Consider the following 22,714-nt stretch of genomic DNA (forward strand, 5'->3'; position numbering starts at 1 on the left):
ACATTCTCCAGTTCAAAGATCACTGAATCTGTAGTTAGACAGGCCAGACCATGACCCTCCGACCTGCGGCAAATTCCTTTCCCTATTTGAACCTGGCTATCTTATCCAACAAAATGAGGGTGTTAGTCTAGAACACAGGTTGCCAAAACCAAGAATTCTACCTTGGAACCCACCAGTGAAGTGTGTTAAAAAAAAACAAAAATCCCTAGCCCAGGCAGGAATCTGAGATCCCGCTAGTGCTAACTCCCTATGACTTTCTGAAATAAGGCTGAGCAGATGAAAACAGAGCCACTTCCCTGTGAAGGATTAATTTCTGAATCTCAGTTCCCTTCAGGAGCAAAGGGTTGCTCAACACTTTCTAAGAAGGTTGCTTAATGATGGGAAACAACACGCACATACTGCACAAGTAGCCAAGGGCTACTACCATACAGAATGGAGGTGAAAAGTACAAATACCAGCTAGGACGGAATATTTAAGGAACAGCGTATATCTTCATTTCTGAGACTCCTGAAGCTTGCTGAATGGCAATTTCACATAATTATAGCTGAGTTTTAAGAAACTTAATCCTGCAAAACCATGTAGGATGAACGAGAACAGGAAGGCTGGCGGAGAAAAGAGCAGTTAGGTAAAGCTTTTAAGCAAATATGGGCAGAGAAGCCATGTGGCCAAGCCCTGTGTTAATAAAAAAAAATCCAATCTCCAAGTGAGGCTACACAGTAAGTCAAAGAGGCCTACGGCAACAGGACTGAAAGATGCTCACCATTCAGCTGTAGACTCAGGTTCCACAAGGAATGTGGTACCAAAAAATGAATAATGTTTTAATATATTTTTTAATTACTTGGAAATAGTATGAATGTATAGCAGTATTTTTGTGTGTATTAAAAGCATTAATTTCTTAAACTATATAAGCAAACTGAATTTTCAAAATCCTGTTTGGAAATTATTTCTTTTTGTTAACATACGAGGAGCCTTGAAAAGGGAAATGGCTGAAGACTCTCTCAGCTGCTGCGCTTATTTCAGGCACCCAGTTAAGTGGTAACAAGAGCCTAATGTAGGATGGTGATCAGGGAAACAGAAGAAAAATATGAACTGAAGCAATTTAATGTGGGTGGCCTAGAAAGGACCCGTGGTCAAGAATGATTCTGCAGATTCCAGGCTAGGTCATTAGGAGGATGCTGGTGCTATTAATAATAGAGGAGGAAGTCAGGAGGGGAAGTGGGACGCATGAGAAGAGGACGTGTTTCACTTTGGGTGTGAAAGGCCTTTTCCACTCTTTTTATCTATTTGTCTTTAAACAGCTGAAATAACACCAGTGGCAACAACCTCGCTCTTGAATACGAGTGGAGGACAGTAAAGAGCCTCTGTCCATGCTCTGTTTTAGACTGTGGAAATGCAAACCATCAGAAAAGTACCCATGCAGTTCTTAGGAAAATCACAATTCCTTTAGAGAACTGAGTTGTTCACCGTAGACTTCCTTGAAAACTCCCTATTGAGGTTAGCTCACAGCAGGTATGACATTCATATCAGTGATCCCCTACAGGGAGGGCCTCTTCAGAATACAGAAAGAACATAAGGATCAAATGCTATGAACAGATTTAGCTTAGAGTAAGTACTTTCGGTCTATATTCCCCCATTCTAAAGACCTAGACTCTCCACTCTCCCAATCCCCAACCCTCCTGCCAAAAATAAAATGAAGTATATATAATATATCCCACAGAGGTTTAAAAAAATGAAAAACAAAAGCACACAAGAAGTCAGGGGCAGACCCAGGTCTAGCACCAAGGTCCCATAAGTCTCCTTTCTATTACCTGGGAGCATATCAAGACTCATGCTCACTTTCTTCATATTCCAGGGCACTGCACCTTCCCCTCCAACAGTGTGATACACACAGGTAGAGCATGTGACTCAGTGTTTTAACCACTGTATGGAGAAAGAAGTCTGAAGGTGGATATAGGAGGAGAGCTCTCAGCATGTTTTATTGAAATTCTTACCATTGTTTAACAGTGATTCACATTACTAATTAATCAACTATAATTTTAAGAAAAATAATACAAAACATTTTTCTTTATATAGTGTCTGAAATCAGTATACAGAGGTTATTCTTTGGCAGAAAAAAGGAAGGAAACCAAGATTATATGCTTGCTCTAGCGTAAAATATGTTTTGAGTGTTTTGAGCACAGGAAAAACTAAAAGCTCTCACTATAAATTATCACTCATTTTATAACGTATGTATAAAAAGGAAGCTTAATGGCATATATCTGTAAACCATAAAAATCTCAAGAGTTAGAAATCAAATTTCAAAAATAATGGTTGTCATGGCCACCTAAACATTATTAAAATCTTATTATAGCTAGAACACATGGAAGAAAAAAGCTAAATTAGGATAAATTAAGAAAAAACAAAGCAAATAATAATACAATGCTCACATTAACACAGAGGGTTTTTAAGTTTGCTTTGAATAACAATTTGGGCAGGAATTGAGGCAAAGATGGCTCTGCTGCCCCTATAACACTTAAGTGAAAGAATAGCTACCTAACTACCTTAATCTAAACTTTAATTTCCCCAAGAAAAGTCTCCAGAAACAAAAAAATGTTATAGAATAAGCTACATCTTACTTGAACCCGGGAAGTGGAGGTTGCAGTGAGCTAAGATTGCACCATTGCATTCCAGCCTGGGCAACAAGAGCGAAAATCCGTCTCAAAAAAAATAAATAAATAAATAAGCTACATCTGGAGAGTTAATTGAATAAAGATTAGCTCCTTCTTCTGATACCTGCTTAATAATTTCAATCAGTCTGTCTAGAAATTCCTTTATCCACACTGCAAACTGCAGTTTTGCTTGAGTTATAAAATGAGAGAAAAAAGATATACATATACATGTACATATATGCTTTTTAAGCCAAAGCTACAAGAACTTTCATATATTCATAGTGATAGTTATCATCAGGACACGTGCACATGAAAATCAGCATGGCAATATATATCAAAATCACAAATGCACATATCCTGTGATCCAAAAATTCTATTTCTGGACATGTATCGTATACATAAACTTGCATACACAAAGGCTTATTTAGAGCAGCAATATTTGTTAACAGAAGACTGAAAATAGCACAAATGCTCATTAATAGGACACTTGGTAAATAAATCATGATACAGCCATATAGTGAAATACCATGCACCTCTGGAAGATGTGCTTTATGTACTGTATGGAAAGATCTCCAAGTGCTAAGTAAAAAATTCAAAGAAGACAATAGTGCCATCTTTTGCATTAAAATGGAGGCAAGAGAAAAATAAGAATCTGTGTTTGTACTTGTTTCTAATGAGATTTTTGGAAATAAAAAGATTTTAAAATGAAGTTATTTTAGAAAGACACACAAAAAAGCAGCAAGTAGGGAGTGAGCGAGAATGGAGGCATTTTACTGTATGTCTTCTAATTCTCTGATTTTTAGATTATGTGAATTCAAAAAAAATTAAATAATTTTTAGATAGCAAAAGTCATCTACTTAATGCTCAAAACAGTTCATTAAACGAGATGGATGCTTCCTTAAAAAAACAAAGCCACAGAGATTTCAGCATATCCTCAAATGAATCTGACCTTCGAACAAAAAATTGGATGACCCTTGTCCTTACTTCTTTAAAAGAAAATTATTTGTCTGTGCCTTGCAAAACTGCAACACAGCTAGTGCTCTGGTCTAAAAATAGTCCCATTTCAATGTTTGTAAGTTAAATCTGAACTTGGTTACTAACACAAAACCCAGCCAAATTCTGGTTTTTACTTTTAAGAGCGTTCCCATACCTTTGTCAGAATGGTTCTTCCTCCCATGAGGAATTCGGTTAAGGCACAGAATATATCCATCTTCTGTCTCAACCAGGTATTCCTCACTAGGGAATCCCCAGTAAGAGATAATTTCACTCTGTAGAGAAAAAGGACAATGGAAATTGGGTGGACAGAATCTGAAACAGTCTCCCACATTAACAAGTAAAGGAACAGATAAACTATGTTCTCCAGGCTTTAAGAAAGCATTTGTCATTGAAAGTTTAGCCTGCTAAATCTAGTGGCCCATCACAACAGTAAATCCTCCCTTGTTTCACGCTTGGATTCTACCTACAGATGTTTGATTAAACTTCAGTTTCATCATTCTAGCATGTTTATACCAAATGTGTCTAACTTTACCACAGCTTGGCCTCTTTGTTTCCATCCTGCCTACCAGGCACAAATAAATGCTTATTTCTTTCTTTTCTAAATATGCCAGCTAGAACTGTCAATGTATAAAACACTTTCTTTGTTTTGAGAGATCCCCTGCTGGCCAATAAAGCATAAAAAATATTAACCTGTTTTTATCAATGGACTAAAAAGATTACATAGAATGTCAAGGTGGGATGGAAGAAAAGTTGAACAAAATAGGGAATTATGGTCACATTCACTTCTCTACAGGAAAAGATTCATGGGACAATTGTTAATCAGGAGCTCAGTGGGATATGGATAATTCAAGTATCCAGAGGATTTAATGTAAATAAGTGCACATACCCTCTCTTATGTAAGTACTTGAAAGAATTTAATTTTATCATTCTTATTAAAAAAATTATTTTAAAAGTTGGAAAAATTGGGAGGCAAAAGAAAAGCTTTGACCTAAGAAGTAAAACTGAACTCTAAGACCCTGCTATCAGGTCATACTCTCCTGGCTCACTGTGAATTTCTCTCCGAGTCCCTAAGCTTGCCAGATTCTTCAGCTGGGTCACTGCAACGTCTATTTTAAAGCTGCTGTTTTCTTTAATAATTTGTACTTTTCTGATATTTCGTGCCTAAATGAAGTATTTCCAGAATTTGTTGTTTACTTAAGATTAATAACTTTCAGATGTTTTAATTAGTCGACTGGTTATTTTTGCATATTTGTTCTAACAAAATTTTACTCAGATACTTTGACTTCTGTATAGAAATATGTTCCCTGGACGTTCTTAATCACAATCTTTGTTCAATGCATTCTAAAACCATCACTCAATAGCGGTAAAGTTCTTGCAAAGTTTAAATACTTTTTTATAGTTTAAACAAACTTATTGAGACTTAAAAATGAAATGAATTAATAAATATCATAATTTAGCTTATTAAGAAGTATATATAACATTAAACTGAGGTTTGTTAACTACAGATTACCTGATGAGAAAAAGCTAGCCAACTGAATCTAGGATTCAGAGAAATTGGGCAAATTGTGGTGGCTCACGCCTGTAATCCCAGCACTTTGGAAGGCCGAGGCAGGCAGATCACCTGAGCTTGAGTTCAAGACCACCCTGGGCAACATGGTGAAACCCTGTCTCTACTAAAATACAAAATAAGGTAGCCAGGCATGGTGGCGCATGCCTGTAGTTCCAGCTACTCGGGAGGCTGAGGCTTGAGAATCGCTTGAGCCCCTGAGGTGGAGATTGCAATGAGCCAAGATGGCACCACTGCACTCCAGCCTGGGTGGGCGGGTGACAGAGTAAGACTCCGTCTCAAAAAAAAAAAAAAAAAAAAAAGATTCAGAGAAATTGAAAAGCAAAGGAGTTGTAAAGAGATGAATGTATGAGTACGGCTTCATGTAGCTCACATAACTGGATCTGAGAAAATAACATTTGTCACAGATGCATTTTAAAAGTACATAACTTTGAGAAACTTACCACATTCATGTTTGTTTCAGGATCCACAGCTGTCAGTTTCCCTCCGGACCCCTCAGAATGCAGGGTCCAGAGAACCAAACAGACCACCAACCCCAAGAACCGCATTTTCATTCTGTATAATAAAACAGTCTATTATTATTTGCTTTTATTTTACTACACAAAAATATTCTGGTAAATTAATGCTCCCACAAAAAGTTCTGAACCAGATTTAGGGCAAGTAAAAGGTGAAGGGAAAATATGAAACAAATGACTCCAGCCATATCTGAAAGGAGAAAATAAGGAATTTTTTATTTTATTTATTTTTTTATTTATTTTTATTTTATTTTATTTTATTTTATTTTATTTATTTTTTATTTTTTTGAGACAGAGTCTTACTCTGCCACCCAGGCTGGAGTGTAGTGGCGCAATCTCAGCTCACTGCAACCTCCACCTCCTGGGTTCAAGCAATTCTTCTGCTTCAGCCTCCCGAGTAGCTGGGACAACAGGTGCACACCACCACACCAGGCTAATTTTTGTATTTTTAGTAGAGACAGGGTTTCACCATATTGGCCAAACTGGTCTCGAACTCCTGACTTCGTGATTCACCCACCTCAGATTCTCAAAGTGCTGGGATTACAGGCATAAGCCACCACGCCTGGCCAGGAATTTTTTGTTTTGTTTTGTTTTGTTTTTTTTTGAGACTGAGTCCCGCTCTGTTACCCAGGCTGGAGTGCAATGGCGTGATCTCTACTCACCACAACCTCCACCTCCCGGGTTCAAGTGGTTCTGCTGCCTCAGCCTCCAGAGTAGCTGGGATTACAGGAGCAGGCCACCATGCCCAGCTAATTTTTGTATTTTTAGTAGAGACGGGGTTTCACCATATTGGCAAGACTGGTCTCAAACTCCTGACCTGGTGATCTGCCCGCCTCCGCCTCCCAAAGGAATTACTTTTAACTAAGAAACTTCCCACCCACCACCTCCAGTTAATATATGACCTTTGGAGTCCAGCGTACCCACACACTTCCTAACCCCAAAGTTAAAAACAAATTGTTCATGGAGAAATAACAAAAGGCAAGACTTAGAAGAGGATAGTTTGAGAAAAAGAAAGAGCTACAAAATTTCTGAGCTTGCTTATTTCCCACCTCTTGCCCTCCACCTGTGATTTAGACATGTTTAAGTTCAGCCACTATTAGCTTTTCCCTCCTACTTATTTAACCACTTCTGTTCTTGCCCCAATTATATGTCAGCAATTAAATTTGTCATTCATGGGGGAAAAAAAATGAAATGAAAGAAAATAGAGCCTTCAAAAGAAACAGAAAGGAAAAATTTGACCCGTTTCTCTCCTTCTGAAATTCTCTAACCATCAAATCAACAAAGACCATCTTGGTTTCTGGCAGTGATGACTCAAAATCACAGCAAAGACCTTGAGGATGCTGAAGGCAAAGTTAAATGCCTCTCCTAAGAAAACACAAATGGTTAGAGAAAAACCTATGACTATAGTCCAGAACTTCTACATTTTCAAAAAATAAATAGAACCACTTAAAAAGATGCAGGCATGTATGCCCACACAAAGACTTGTACATAAATGTTTATAGCAGCTTTGGGTGTAATAGCCAAAAACTGGAAAAACCCAAATGCTTTAAATGGATGATTGGATAAATTATGGTATATACCTATTACTCAGCTATAAAAGAGAATGAACACAAAACAATATAGATGAATCTCAAACTAATTATGCTGAAAGAAGCCAGATCAAAATAAAGAAAAAAAAAGTACTGTCTGATTCCCTTCATATAAAACTCCACAAAATGCAGTCTAATCTATATTCATAGAAAGCAGATCAGTGGTTTCCTGGGGAGAGAAGGGGCAGTAAGAAAGGATTACAAAGGAGTATGCACAAATAATCTTTTGGGGGTGATGTACAGGTTCATAATATTGAATGTACCAATGGTTTCACACGTGTGTACACATGTAAAAACTTATACAATTGTACAATTGAAATATGCCATGCTATCGTATGTCAATAATACTCCAATACAGCTGTTCGTTTTTAGTCTTGTGTTTAAACTAAATATTCCACAAGTCTTAAGAAATTGATTCTCAGGAGATTGCAAAAGTGAACTGGCTCCCTTCTGTTGATGGAATTCTTCCTGGGATTACTTTTTTTCCAAGAATTAGTGAACTCTGAAATTCTTTTTTTCTTTTCTTTTCTTTTTCTTTTTTTTTTTTCAGACAGAGTCTGGCTTTGTCGCCCAGGCTGGAGTGCAGTAGCGAGATCTTGGCTCACTGCAAGCTCCGCCTCGTGGGTTCACGCCATTCTCCTGCCTCAGCCTCCCGAGTAGCTGGAACTACAGGCGCCCTCCACCACGCCCGGCTAATTTTGTTTTTGTATTTTTAGTAAAGACGGGGTTTCACCGTGTTAGCCAGGATGGTCTTGATCTCCTGACCTCGTGATCCGCTGGCCTCGGCCTCCAAAAGTGCTAAGATTACAGGCGTGAGCCACCGCGCCGGCCGTAAACTCCGAAATTCTAAAAAGGGGCAAACGTTATCCCCTTCAGTGTGCACTGGCAAAGCAAGGCCACTGCTTCTACTTACAACTTTGTACTTCTTTATGATAGGAAGGATTGTACAGCCACAGGCTATTTTTTATCATAAACGCAACCTCCCAAAAGTCTATCATTACTAGAGAACAAGGAGTAAACTGAAAGGGAAAAAATCAAAGGAATTACCACAATTTAAAACAGTAGCATCTGCAGTAGCTGCTTTCATTCAGCAGTTTTCCTACAGAACCTGCACCAGCTGCCTAGAGGAAGGTCCATGAGAGTAACAGCTAAATCTACTCAGCTGAAAATCTCACCCAGTTAAGTTTTCCTTCCAACACAACACTACATACTTAGTATGTTTTTCTCAACATACAAAGCCAAGCAATTCTTACAAAGGAGATAACTGTGAAAATCTCGAAGGAGGGGGAAAAAAACCCCTCCAGGCTGAATTCAGTGTGCTTTTCTGAGCTGTATTAACACCTTTATCTCAGTTCTCTAGACTTTGTAACAATGCAATTAGATACTTGTCTGCCCTCATTTCACCCCAGCCCAAGGCCACAGGCACAGCCTCAGTCTGACTCAGCTTTGCACCCCCAGAACCAAGCGAAGTGCCATGTATATATTGGACGCATAGTACAAATTCTGAAAAAAGATAGGAGCAGCCCAACAGTTCAGTGGCAGAAGAAAAGGCCCCAACGCAGCATGCCATTTAGCTTTCTACTAACAACAATTATTACGACTCACATTTAAGCTCTAGCGAGGCGCCAGCCACCGCAGGGAGCGCTTCTGATCTACTATGTCAATTACTCCTCCAACGACCCTATGGCAGTACCATTAATTCCATTTTTCAGGAATCTGAGGTTCACCCAGCTTAAGTACTGGAAGCAAAGTGTCAGCTGTTTAAAAAGCAATATCGCTGGGACTTTAACCAGGATTGATACCCAAGTCTGCTTTCGACCACGCCGTTGGCTAACAAGAGAGGTAGGATGGGATGCCTGGAGGAGCTAATGGGAGGAGAGCACGAGGATATAGAGAGAGGACTCAAACATCCCTGCTGTCCTCACGGTCCAGGAGCACTGGGCAACTTCACTGACCGGCGACCGCGCCTGTCCAGGAAAGTGAACAGCGCCCAGGGAAGAGTGGGCAACTTCAGCTCTCTGATTGGCAGATGCCCTGAGCCAACGCTCGCAGAAAAAGCACCCGCAGGCACCCCAGGCAAGACTCGCCGGGTTCAAACGCAGAGGGTCCTGCCGGCCGGCAGAGCCTCAGGGCGCGACCCTCCCCTTGGTGGAGGCACCAGCTTCCAAGCCGCACCCGCACCTGGCAGCGCCGCGGGGCCGGCACTCTCACCTGGAGCTGTCCTGCCGGGCCGCTGTCTCGAGTCGCAGTGCCAGCTCTCAGGGGCCGGGGTGCGGTTAGGGTACCTGCAGGGGGCCTGGTCGGCCTTGTTCGGCGGGCGGGTGTCCACCACCCTCGGGCTATGTGTTCAGCCAATCAGAGCAGCCAGCCACCGGGAAGTGCCGCGGAGACTCCGCCCCAGCCCAGCGCGGCCGCTTGCCAGCTAGCCAGTTGATCCTGCAGAGCATGCGCTGTAGGCGGTCCTAAGAGATGGGACCCGTCCTCCGCCTCCCAGGCTGGCAGGTCCCCAGCTCTACCAGCGCGCCGCCTACGCATGCTCTCTTAGCAGAGGCTCTTTTAGGCGGCCTTCTGCTCCGCCCCCGAAGCTCCTGCAGGGCTGGCACCCTCAGCGCCTGACAGAGAGCATGTGGGCTCTATAAATGAAAGTGAATCATGTGCTCTATTTAAAGCGTTTATCATTGTGCCTGATGCAAAGCAATCTTGCTGCTTTTAATTTATTATTATTAAAGATTTGTTAAAAGAGGAAACAATATTCAATATGCACATATTATTTATTAATCATTTTCTAAAACAAAGATTTTATTGAGCACCTACTAAATGCCAGGCAGTAGTAAGATAGTGGAGATATGGAAACGAACTAAGCAAGGTCCCTGTTCTCTTGTGTATATTCTGATGGGAAGAGACACATCATGAATAACTACATAATACATGAGGTGGTGATAAGTGCTATAAAGAACAACAACAAAAACAAACAACAACAACAACAAAAACAAGGGCTGGGCACAGTGGCTTATGCCTGTAATCCCAGCACTTTGGGAAGCTGAGGAGGGCAGATCACCTGAGGACAGGAGTTCAAGACCAGCCTGGCCAACATGGGGAAACTCCGTCTCTACTAAAAATACAAAATCAGCAGGTGTGGTGGTGGGCGCCTTTAATCCCAGCTACTTGGGAGGCTGAGGTAGGAAAATTGATTGAACCAGGCAGGTGGAGGTTGCAGTGAGTGGAGTTAATGCCACTGCACTCCAGCCTGGACAACAGGGTGAGACTCCATCTCAAACAAACAAACAAACAAACAAAAAAAAAAAAACAGGGATAAGAAGGAGGATGATATGTATATGGTAATCAGAAACGGACTCTGATGAAGTGACATCTAAGCACAGGCAAGGAGGTAGTCAACAGCCTTAGATACTGGAGAAAGCACATTCCGGGTGCAAATAGCAAGTACAAAGGCCCTGTGGTAGGAATATTCCTGGTGGGTCCTAGTCAGAGTGGTGAGGTCTTTGAGGCTAAAACAGAATGTACATAGTAGAAAGTAGTGGAACATGAAGTCCCAGAAGTTTGGTACCTTGGGAGCCACTTGTCAAGATTTTACCATATCTTCTGACTAAGATGAGAAGCCAGTGGAATATTTTCAATAGAAGGGCAGCATAATCTAGTTTAGAAAGATCATTCTGAACTACAGAAGCAGGGACACTAATTAGAAGGTGTATTAGTCTGTTCTCATGCTGCTAATAAAGACATACCCAAGACTGGGTAATGTATAAAGGAAAAAGGTTTAATTGACTCACAGTTCCACAGGACTGGGGAGGCCTCACAATCATGGCAGAAGGCAAAGGCATGTCTTACATGGCGGCAGATCTGAGAGAAAGAACCAAATGAAAGGGTTTTCCTCTTATAAAACTATCAGACCTTGTGAGACTTATTTACTACCACAAGAACAGTACGGGGTAAACTGTCCCCATGATTCAATTATCTCCCACCAGCTCCCTCCTACAACACATAGGAACTATGGGAGCTAAAATTCAAGATGAGATTTGGGTGGGGACACAACCAAACCATATCGTTCTGCCCTGGCAACTCCCAAATCTCATGTCCTCACATTTCAAAAACCAATCATGCCATCCCAATAGTCCCCCCAAGTCTTAACTCATTTCAGCATTAACTCAAAAGTCCACAGTCCAAAGTCTCATGTGAGACAAGGCAAGTCCCTTCTACCTATTAGCCTGTAAAATCAAAAGCAAGTTAGTTACTTCTTAGATACAATGGGGGTACTGGCATGGGATAAATACACCCATTTCAAATGGGAGAAACTGGCCAAAATGAAGGAGCTAAAAACCCCATGCAAGTCCAGATCCATCAAGGCAGTCAATTCTTAAAGCTGCAAAATGATCTCCTTTGACTCTATGTCTCACATCCAGGTCACACTGATGCAAGAGGTAGGTTTCCATGGTCTTGGGCAGCTCTGCCCCTGTGGCTTTGCAGGGACAACCCTTCCTCCTGGCTGCTTTTACAGGCTGGTGTTGAGTGTCTGCAGCTTTCCCAGGTGCACAGAGCAAGCTGTCAGTGGATCTACCATTCTGGGGTCTGGAGGACAGTGGTCCTTTTCTCACAGCTCCACTAGGCAGTGCCCTAGTGGGGACTCTGTGTGGGGCCTCCAATCCCACATTTCCCTTCTGCACAGCCCTAGCCCAGGTTCTCGTTAAGGGCCACACCCCTGCAGCAAACTTCTGCCTGGACATCCAGGCATTTCCATACACTCTCTGAAATACAGGTGGAGGTTCTCAAACCTCAATTCTTGACTTCTGTGCACCCACAGGCTCAACACTACATGGAAACTGCCAAGGCTTAGGGATTGTACCCTCTGAAGTCATGGGCTGAGCTGTACTTTAACCTCTTTTAACCATGGCTAGAGCGGCTGGGACACAAGTCCCTAGGCTGCACATAGCAGGGAGGACCTGAGCCAACCCAGGAAACTATTTTTCCTCCTAGGCCTCCGGGCCTGTGATGAGAGGGGCTACCTCAAAGGTCTCTGACATGCCCTGGAGACATTTTCCCCATTGTCTTGGCAATTAACATTTGGCTCCTCGTTACTTATGCAAATGTCTGCAGCCAGCTTGAATTTCTCCTCAGAAAATGGGTTTTTCTTTTCTATCGTGTTGTCAGGCTGCAAATTTTCTGAACTTGTATGTTTTGTTTCCCTTTTAAAACTGAATTCTTTTAACAGCACCCAAGTCACCATCTCAATGTTTTACTGCTTAGAAATTTCTTCCCCCAGATACCCTAAATCATCTCCCTCAAGTTCAAAGTTTCACAAATCTCTAGGGCAGAGACAAAATGCCCCCAGTATCTTTGCTAAAACAGAGCAAGAGTCACCTTTACCACAGTTCCCAACATATTCCTCCTCTCCATCTGAGACCATCTCAGCCTGAATTTCATTGTCCATATCATTATCAGCATTTTGGTCAAAGTCATTCAACAGTTCTCTAAGAAGTTCCAAACTTTCCCGCGTCTTCCTGTCTTCTTCTGAGCCCCCCAAACAAACTGTTCCAAGCTCTGCCTGTGACCCAGTTCCAAAGCCACTTCCACATTTTCAGATATCTTTACAATAGCACCCCACTCTACTGGAATCAATTTACTGTGTCAGTCAGTTCTTGTTTTTTGTTTTTTGGTTTTTTTTGTGAGATGGAGTCTTGCTCTGTCACCCAGGCTGGTGTGCAGTAGTGTGATCTTGGCTCACTGCAGTCAGTTCTTATGCTACTAATAAAAACATACCCAAGACTAGGCAATTTATAAAGGAAAGAGATTTAATTGACTCACAGTTCCACATGGCTGGGGTAGCCTCACAATCATGGCAGAAGGCAAAAGTCATGTCTTACATGGCAGCAGACATGAGAAGATATGAGAACAAAGTGAAAGGGGTTTCCCCTTATAAACTCATCGGTTCTCATGAGCCCTAGTCACTACCACGAGAAAGGTATGGGGAAAACTGCCCCCATGATTTAATTATCTCCCACTGGGTCCCTCCCACAACATGTGGGCATTATGGGAACTACAATTCAAGATAATGATTTGGGTGGAGACACAGCCAAACCATATCAGAAGGCTACCACAATAGTCCAAGTGAGAGTTAATAATGACTTGGACCAGGATGGTGATAGCAGTGAAAGTGGAGAAAAATAGCCAACTCTAGGTGTATTTATAACGTCGAACCAACAGGACTTGCTGGTGGATTGAATACAGGTATGAGAGGGACAGTAGCATCAAGGATGGCACTAATGGAGTTGCCATGAATTTGAATGGACAAAGTACCAGGAAGAGCAACTTGAGAGGGAAATTAGGAGTTTGTTCTAGATTTGTTGGTTTTGAGATGCCTGTTAGAGACCTGTATCAACTCAGGCCATATCAGGAAAAAGAAGTCACTCTAGGCATTGCAAACAGAGGACATGGTTACACAGCATTGCTGAGAAGACAAACAGGGTTCAGGTAGCACCACAGAAATTATTAACAACAGTGGGAAGAGCTGGAGTATCATTGGATGAAGGAAGTGTCATACCATAGACCAGAAGTTGAGCAGCAGTCTCCATCAGAGACACTACCCCTTGCCAAGAAAGAGAGGAGCTAGAAATAGCTGGACCTTCCCTTCCTTCCTCCTTCAGTCTTCCACAAGTCCCTTCTGAGGATCCTAGGCAGGCTAAAGCTGGCTGACACAAGAGCCTGCAGAAGTCAGACCACTCCACCCTCCACAAGACAGAGCAGAGCAGGGGTAGGACAGGGAATGGATTTGGAGACAAAAAGGAGAAGACTGGCAAAATATCCACATGGAGATGTTGAGTAGGGACTAGGAAATATAGATGTTGTATTCAAGCTCCAGGCTAGAGATATGATTTGTGACTAATCATATTAGAAACAGTATTTAAAGACATGAGGCTGGATGAGATCCCCTGTAAAGTAAGCATAAGTAGCAAAGAACACACGTAGAGATTCAGAAGACATAAAAACTGAGAAGACAATGAGGTTGGAGGAGAACTGAGTGTGTTGTACTTGACATGAAGTGAAGAAAGAAATTTCATGAAAGAGGAAATGATCAGCCCAGGCAAGTGCCAATGATAGCTTAAGTGAAGTGAGTACTGAGAAATGAGCAACAGATTGAGCAGCATTTCTGTGTGTCTGACATTGGGCAATATAGTTAACCTTTCTAAGCCTCAGTTTCTTCACTTGTAAAATGGGTATATAAAGGTAGTTTTGAGGATTGAATGAGACACTCTATGTAGAGGGCTTAGCACAATTTCGCAAAAGTAAAAAGTGATGCAGCCCAAAATACAACCCAGGCAAACTGAATCCAGGCTGTCATCTGTGAGTGAACGAATGAAAATATAACCACAAAGTTCCTTCACCCAGGTAGGGGAAGATTTCTCCTACTTCCTGCTTTGGGCCATTGTGGTCCACAATGACTGGTGGATGACGCATACCTTTTCCATGTTAAACTTAATGAAAGAGAAAAGGAGACTCTACAGAAGAAAATGACATTGATTCAGGTTTGCAATGGGAATAAGTGTACCATATTATACTATGTGCATATTTAAAGAGGTTAAGACAAGGGGAAGTTTTTAAAGGCAAAATGAGAAAGAACGAATAAGTTGTTTTGAATCAATTGTCCTTGGCTACAAGGATCAATAACAAGGGTGGCATTGGTCCAAGGTCTGACAGACAGTTGCTGAATAGACATCCTTGCGGAAGTATTTTCTGTGCAAGGCTGCATTTTTGGCAGTCTTTTGTGATAGTTCTGATTTTCAGGCATGTGTGTGAGAACACTCACTTTATGACCTTCCATGGGTCCATTTGCCAGTTCTTTAATATAAAGGACCTCATTTTGATTTTGACAATTTTCACAACTATAAAAAGAAAGTTTTACAGAAAACAGGAGGTAGCAGTGGTGTGTGTGTGTGTCCATATATGCACATGTGTGTTTGGGATGGTCACTTTATATAATAAGCCAGACTGGTGAATTAAAGACAGAAACAATACTAATAGCAGTTCTGCTTCCAGCAAAGGTAGAGTAACAATGACCTGATTTACTCTCCTACTTTAAACAGCTAAGGTGGAAAAAGTATGAAACAATAGTTTCAGACGTTGGACAACAAATAGTGCAAAAGAAAGAGCAATCCTTGAGAAGAGGAAAACAAGTGAAATGATCCCTGCACTGCCTCAGATAATTGCTTGGAGAGATTTTCCAGGCTGTACTTTAGGGAGGCCAAATCCAAGCAAAATCCAGCCGTTGATCTGAATAGAAGAGAAACATGAGAATTCAGAAGGCATTCTCATCTGGCAGTAGGAATTCTCATAAGGCAGCAGAGTTGCAGAGCAGAGTACTGGAGCAGAGAGAGCTGAAGAGAGGGAGGCTGTGGCAAGCTGCAGATGGGTTCCTTTAGGTCTTTAACTAACAGTTTGCATGTGAAGAGACTATGCTAGATCGTAGTTTACCGGAAGGAACCACCTGCAAACAGTAAGATCCCCAAGGCTCACACAGAACTTGGAATGGTTTCAGTTACAATCAGCCAGAGTGGGAAAACATTGTAATACACAACGCACTCAATAAAAAATTCATAACACTATTGTCTCAGTATTGGAGCAAGATCAGCCCTAAATTAAGGCTGCCTTTTACAAATAAGAATACTGAATAAGAATAAGAATACTGAATACTGGAAAGTAGACCCCCAACTGATTTTTATCAAGGTTCCATGACAATTCAATGGGGAAAGAATAATCTTTTTAACAATGGTGCTAGAACACTTAAATAGCTATATGCAAAACAATGAACCTAGACCCTTAAGTCACAGAAAAATTAACTCAAAATGGACTGTACACATACATTTGAAAGTTAAAACTACAGGAGTTCCTGGAAAGAAAATAAGAAAATCTTAAGGAATTTGTGTTTTGTCAAAGATTGTTTAAACACAACACAAAAAGCACAACCTATAAAAGAAAAAATATCAACAAATTGGACCCCTTCAAAGTAAAATAACTTTTTTTCTCTAAAAAAAGACACATTTTAACCATGATGAGATACCACTTCATACCCACTAGGATGGCTATAAGAAAAAATACAGGTAATAACAAGTGTTGATGAGGATGTGGAGAGATGTGAACCCTTGCACACTGCTACTGGAAATGTGAAATGGTGTGGCCACTTTGGAAAACAGTCTGTCTAGAAGTTCCTCGAAAGGGTAAACATAGAGTTATCATATGACCCATCAACTGCACTTTTAAGTATATACCCAATAGAAATAAGAACTGATGTTTACATAAAAACTTGTACATGAATGTTCATAGGAGCATCGCTCAGAATAGCCAAAAATTGGAAACAACTGTATGTTCATCAACTGATGAATAAATGAATAAATAAAATTTGATATGTTCATACAATGGAATATTCTTCCATAATTTAAAAAGAAGTACTTATACAAACTACAACATGGATGAATCTTGAAAACATTATGTCAGATTTAAAAAGCCACTCACAAAAGACCATTCCACTTGCATGAAATGTCCAGAATAGTCAAATCTCTGCAGACAGAAAGTAGGTTAGCAGTTGCCTAGGGATAATGGTGGGTTGATGGCTAAAAGATGGGGAGGAGAGGGTGTTAGGGTGATGAAAATGTTTTAAAGTTAATTGTGATGTTAGTTGCACAGCTCTGCAAATATATTGAATGCCATTTTTCCCTTTAAATGGTGAATTGAATGGTATGCAGATTGTATCTCAGTAAGTATTTTTTAACTTTATAAAATGATTTGGTCTGCTTCTTAAAAACTAAAACTCCAATCAAAAATGAGCAAAATATTTGGACAGACATTTCACTAAAGAAGATATATGGATGATGAATAAACATGTGAAAAGATGCTCAACACTGTTAATCATTAGGAAAATGCAAATGAAAGCCACGATGAGATAACACTATTCTACCCACCAGGATGGCTAAAATTAAAAAGTGTTGGCAAGGATGTGAAGCAGCCAGGAATCTCTTTCATTGCCGATGGGAATGTAAAATGGGACAATCACTTTAGATAAAAGATTATAAGTAAATCTATCATATGACCCAGCTATTCTACTCTCAAGTATTTACTCAAGAGAAATGAAAGTGTTTGTGCACAAATGATCATAGCAGCTTTATTTGTAATAGCCATAAACTGGAAACAACACAAATGCCCATCAACAGGTAAATGGATAAACAAATTGTTGTGTATCTATACAATGGAATATTACTCTGCAATAAAAGAATTGTGATCTTCTGATGCACACAGCGACATGACTGACTCAAAATAATTATGCTAAGAGAAAGAAGACAGACAAAAGCAGTACATGTCTCATTTCATTTTCATAAAAATATAGAAATTGTAAATTAATCTACAGTGGTAGAAAATTAATGGTTTCCTGGAGAGGGGACATTTTTCTTTGGAGAGGAGAGGAGGCTGGATGACAGAGAGGCATGGGGAAACTTGGAGGAAATAAATATATTTGCTGTCTTCACTGTTGTGATGGTTTCACAGGTATATACACATATGAAAACTCATCAAAATGTACAGTTTAAATATGTGCCATTTAATCTTCATCTGTCATACTTGGATAAGCCTATTTTAAAAAATACTAATAGTCACTATTTATTGAGCCCTCACTATATGACAGATAGAATCCTAATACTTTACATTCATTATCTTGTTGAATCAGTAACCAGCCAACAGAGGTGTTTTCCCTTTCTTCAGGTGATGATATAGAGACTCAAGCCATGAGATGATATTTAAACTCAAGTAGCTTAACACCAAAGATCTAGCTCTTCTTCACTATCAAGAATTTAACCCATTTTCATTCAGCAGTTCTTTGAGTGACAGGCCACTCTCCTGAGGGTTGGAGATTCAGAGCTGAACAAGGATACCTGGCTCCTACCCTCAGTGCCTAGTGGAGGAAGCAAGAAGATGGGGAACCTGAGGCTCAAAACAGGAAGGCCCAGCTCACCTGGCTTGTGGATGAGAGGTTGGGTAGCTGCGGAGATTGGCTGAGCCAATTCCAGCGCGGTGGCTCAAGCCTGTAATCCCAGCACTTTGGGAGGCCGAGGCGGGCGGATCACGAGGTCAGGAGATCGAGACCATCCTGGCTAACATGGTGAAACCCCGTCTCTACTAAAAATACAAAAAACTAGCCGGGCGTGGTGGCGGGCGCCTGTAGTCCCAGCTACTCGGAGGCTGAGGCAGGAGAATGGCCTGAACCTGGGAGGCGGAGCTTGCAGTGAGCCGAGATCGCGCCACTGCACTCCAGCCTGGGTGACACAGCGCGAGACTCCGTCTCAAAAAAAAAAAAAAAAAAAAAAGAACTGAATGTTGTCTCACCCTTCATTGCCAGCAGGGGGCAGAAGTTCCCCAGGAAGACCGAGTCTGGACCTATGCAGGCTTGGGCCTCCTCCTGGGAGGTGCCCACACGTTTTGGTACTTGGGGCCTCAGAGTCTCACAGGCCTTTGGCTATGTTTTCCCCACCTCCACACACGTTTCAGTACTTAATAATTCAAGGTCCTCCATCTCCATATGTTCAGTAAAGGGAAAGAGGCTTTACAGAGCACATACAGGGCAGACTGCCCTGCCTCCCAAAGGGAGGCAATTTAAACATGTCCCACTGTGTTTTGTTTCCTTTGGAAGCGCTGATAAAAGGTTTACTAACATGCACTTAAAGATGGAGTTCAGGTATCCAGGACGCTCCAGGCTTTGACCCGCGATGTTGAGCAAGGAGGGTTCCTCTTCCTTTTCCTATGCTGGGCTTCTCAGTCAGTTTCATGACAAAAGGTGAAAGGTAGCTAGTAGTGACACATTCCAGCACCAGAAGAATTTCTAGAAATTATTGTCTAAGGGTCTTTAATTTCCAGCCCATAGTTGCCTTTGATTCCTATTAACAACATGTATGGACACCTACTAAAGAACTAGCCTGGAGCTGAGGACACAGAAATGACTAAGTCCAAGCTTTCAGTGTCCTCCCACATAATGTGAGGAATTGGATGTGATGCCTAGTCCAGAAGTCATAGCCAGAGGCCTTCAGATATGCATCCTTTGCCAAAATAGCTGGACCCTCTGGGTGTTCTAGAAATTTGAATTAGTAGTCAACAGTTAAAAATCAGAAGAGCTCAAGACCAGACTGGCCAACATGGCAAAACCCCATCTCTACTAAAAATGCAAAAATTAGCTGGGTGTGATGGCGGACTCCTGTAATCCCAGCTACTCAGGAGGCTGAGGCAGTAGAATTGCTTGAACCCGGGAGGCAGAGGTTGCAGTGAGCTGAGATCGTGCCATTGCACTCCAGCCGGGGTGACAGAGCGAGACTCTTTCTCAAAAAATAAATAAATAAATAAATAAATAAAAATTAAAATTTAAAAAATCAGAAGAGCTCACATAAAAATATATAATCCTGGCTTCTCTTGAAAAACAGAGAGAATGCTGGCTCTTGATTACAAGATGAAATAAATGTCTTAGAATTGTGGGAAAATTCATTGGCATAGGTCAAGTCCAGCCGCCTGTCAGTGCAGAGAAAAATAGAACTCGTCTCATTCTGTACCTTCTGTGGTTTATTATTCTTCTTCCTTGTTCCGACCTGTGCATCTAACACTAGTTTATATTGAATGGGCTGAACTTGCTGGGATACATTAAGAAATTCTGTCTCTCTATGATTGCCCTGCAATGTGCTGTTTCTGAGCTCCCCTCCCTATCACTTAACAGCCCGGTTGATTTTTTGCCGTAACCAATCCAATTCCAATCTCATTTTTCAATTCAAAGTGCTCCCCCTTTTTTACTTCAGACCTGCTTAAGATGAAGTCCAGCCATGGGAAATGGTATGTGATCTGCTCTTTCCGTTTTCCCAGGTCTTTCCTTACCCACCTACCCAATGCTTACTGCTGGCTTCTTCAAGCTAGAATCAGGGAAAGATGAGACAATAGAAAAGGAGATTTTTCTTGTTACCTGACTGGTGCTGAGGACTTGTAAACTCCTGGTATTCCCTATGGGAAAGGATATGATTGCTAGTTCTCTCATTTAGCACACACAAATGGACTGAACTTTCCAAAATGAAAAATCAGAATATAACATCTGACAGTGGCAAGTCACTATGCAGGCAATGAGGCATGAATTAAACAGCATTGAGTGTCTAGTAAGTCTTCCCTCAGTGGCCACAGGTCATCCCTGGAGTCTGTTTACAAGCCATTCTCTTTGCCTCTGCATTCTCCATTCAGCACTTGTTGGCATCTCTCTTTTCCTTTTCTCTCTATACCTACAGCCAAAGGCTCCTAAATGACACCACAATGAGCACAGGGTCATGGAAACTCAGTATCTTTCTTCCTGTCTGAATCACAGCTTTGCAAAGCAAACCTTGACATTTTTATATCTTCACTCTGCAGATGTCCTCAGACTATCCCAGCCTTTTTACAACCTTGCTATACAAAGAATGGTCCCTGGCCCAGCACCTTGAGATCATCTGGGAAGATGTAAGAACTGCCAAAATTCTGGCCTCACCTCCAAACTGCTGAATCAGAGTCTGCATATTTATCAGATCCCGGGGTGATTCCCATGAGTAAAGTTTGAGAAGCACTCTTTACAAGATTCTAATTCTATATGTTAAACGTATTTTTCATATTTGTAGTAAATTTCATCAAAACAATTCCAAACCCTTTCCTCACGTTTCCTCAGAAATCCTAGTGGGCCCTTATCTAGGGTTCCTCGCAGTTGACAATCACTTTTTGTGAAGCGAACAGTAAAAACTGCCAAGCCAAATCACATGTGCAGTTGTTGGAGTTATGAAAACATACTAACATGTTGCTGTTGGCAGCTGATGCAGAATAAAGAGGAGCGGCAACTAGAGATTCCATCAAGTCTTCATGCATTCCTTACTCCTTTCTTCCCGGAACTTCTCTTCACATACAAAATAGATATCAGGGTATCAGGGCCAATTTGGCTTTGACTTTCACTTCTCTTCCTCCTAATTGCCCTTCACCACCTCCAAGACTCCCTCAGTGAACTTTCTTAAATGAAGTGCGAGCCTATTGGTCCATGCATAGATCCTGAATTCCTGCCGGATGACAACAGGTTTGGTTTTGCTCCAGGGTTGGTGACCTTATTCTGACTTTAGAAAGATTATAAAAACAATAGAAGATTTTGTTAGTGGTATTGGATTTTATTTACTAAGTGCTCCATTTTGTGGGAAATTACCAGATATCTTTTGGTGGATTCCTACCGAAAACTACAAATAACACTTTTAATATGCTTGCATCTTTGGTTGGTTTTATGTTCAGGAAAACAACTTCATCTCTGTGATCCTTTCTATTTGCCATGGTAAAAACTCTCCTGTCCTCTAACTCTACCAAACGTGTCATGCCAAAGCAATACAAAACCTACACAGAAAGTTATGATTAATCAAAAGTTGCTTGAGAAGCATAGATTTAGTTCAAAGAAGTTCTGATAGCATATGAAACTGTCATAAAATACTTAGGGTGTCACTTTTCCAGCCAGAAGCCTTTGTGGCTATTGGCACCTTTGCCTGAGCTTTACTCAGGCCTGCTGGGCTTGTTTTGCCCACTCGGCCTGGCAGGCTGTGCTTGGCTCATGCTAACTGACCAGATCCCATGCCTTCCAAGGGCAAGCCAGGTGTACAGTGGCAAGGGGTGCATGAGCAAGTGAGTGTGGGGTCCAGCCATTGCGGAGAGTCAGGCAAGCCAGTTGCTCTGGTGGGGTGGGCAGCTGCAGGCACCAGTACAGAAGCCAGCTCTGTGCCAGCCTACTGCTGGATAAGATGCACCACAAGCAACTTCTGCTGTGGGCACCCAAGTCTAGATGAGGGGAATGTGCTGGCCTTCAGAGACTTGGAGATGCCAGAAACCACAAAATCCCAAAGAAGGTGTCACAGCCCTGGCTTGGGGAGCCCCTAGATTTGGGCTCCTGGAAGGGCCTCTGCTCTTCTCTGCTGCCCTTCTCTCCTTCTCATCACCGGCAACATGGCAAGCAGGCAGGGTGGTGGGGGCATATTTCAGCCCTATTTGTGTTACAGCTCTTTCAGTCCCACCATTCAGGGGAGCCTGAGTTCTTGTCCCACATCTAGGAAGAATGAGGTATGCAGACGACTGGAGGGTGAGCAAGGTGAAGAGGTCCTTTATTGAGCAACAGTACAGCTCTCGGAGACCCAAAGTGGGTAGCTCCTTTCCACAGGCAGGTCGTCCCAACAAGTGATCAGCTCTCAATGGAGAGGAGACCCCCCTGGGTAGCTCCTATCTTCAGGCAGATTGTCCCAATGACTGTGCAGCTCTCAGTGGAGAGGAGACCTGGAGTGGGTAGCTCCTATCCACAAGCAGGTAATCCCAAGTGTGTAGTCCTCAGCAGGG

The 22,714-nt window shown here is 41.7% G+C and overlaps 1 protein-coding gene across 4 annotated transcripts in view; it reads right to left on the reverse strand.

Moving 5' to 3' along the window:
* The window catches only part of LIPA (lipase A, lysosomal acid type), a 114,427-nt gene that overhangs the window by 28,775 nt on the left and 62,938 nt on the right, over positions 1 to 22,714 (reverse strand). The window contains exons 1-3 of one of the 4 annotated variants that reach the window (XM_025396453.1): positions 9,527 to 9,829; positions 5,655 to 5,766; positions 3,799 to 3,916 (exon numbers count right to left, since the gene is read on the reverse strand). In XM_025396453.1, coding sequence (XP_025252238.1) covers positions 3,799 to 3,916; positions 5,655 to 5,765 — 229 coding nt within the window. In that variant the 5' untranslated portion in view covers position 5,766; positions 9,527 to 9,829. Of the gene's footprint in view, positions 1 to 3,798; positions 3,917 to 5,654; positions 5,767 to 9,496; positions 9,830 to 22,714 lie in introns of those variants that run through there. The other 3 variants (XM_025396454.1, XM_025396452.1, XM_025396455.1) reach the window with 3 other exon arrangements.

This window comes from Theropithecus gelada, chromosome 9 (assembly GCF_003255815.1).
Source record: "Theropithecus gelada isolate Dixy chromosome 9, Tgel_1.0, whole genome shotgun sequence".
In the NCBI taxonomy this organism is placed as follows: Eukaryota; Metazoa; Chordata; class Mammalia; order Primates; family Cercopithecidae; genus Theropithecus; species Theropithecus gelada.